The sequence below is a fragment of the Aptenodytes forsteri genome, unplaced genomic scaffold (assembly GCF_000699145.1).
Source record: "Aptenodytes forsteri isolate BGI_AS27 unplaced genomic scaffold, ASM69914v1 Scaffold297, whole genome shotgun sequence".
Taxonomy (NCBI): Eukaryota; Metazoa; Chordata; class Aves; order Sphenisciformes; family Spheniscidae; genus Aptenodytes; species Aptenodytes forsteri.
In genome coordinates, this window is record NW_008796167.1 from 190,076 (window position 1) to 190,492 (window position 417).

The 417-nt window shown below is 67.9% G+C and overlaps 1 protein-coding gene across 1 annotated transcript in view; it reads right to left on the reverse strand.

Annotated features, from left to right (window-relative positions):
• RITA1 (RBPJ interacting and tubulin associated 1) overlaps positions 1-125 on the reverse strand; it is a 2,423-nt gene extending 2,298 nt beyond the window's left edge. The window contains exon 1 of the mRNA XM_009287531.2: positions 52-125. Within this exon, the coding sequence (XP_009285806.1) occupies positions 52-125 (74 nt within the window). The remainder of the gene's footprint in view (positions 1-51) is intronic.
• Between the last annotated feature and the right edge of the window lie 292 nt (positions 126-417).

Here is a 417-nt window from a genome sequence, read left to right on the forward strand (position 1 = left end):
TGAACCCGGTGCACCCGGTTCCGGTGTCCCCTATGCCGGTGTACTCGGTACCGGTGTGCCCGGTCCCCATGTGCCGGGGTCCCTGGTTCCCATGTGACGGTGTCCCCCGTGCCCGGTGCTGGCATCCCCGGTGCCATTGTCCCCGGTGCCCATGTCCCCAGTACCAGTATTCCCAGTCCCCGTGTGCTGCTGTGCCTGGTACCCGTGTCCCCAGTCCCCGTGTGCCAGCCTCCCCAGTACTGGTGTCACCAGTCCCTGCGTGCTGCTGTCCCCAAAACCCGTGTCCCCGGTCCCCATGTGCCATTATCCCCATGTGCCGCTCTCCCCGGTACCAGTGTCCCCAGTGCCAGTGTCCCAGTACCGGTGTCCCTGCCCGCCAGGCCGGCAGTGCAGAGCTGCAGTGCCCTGGCACCGCCG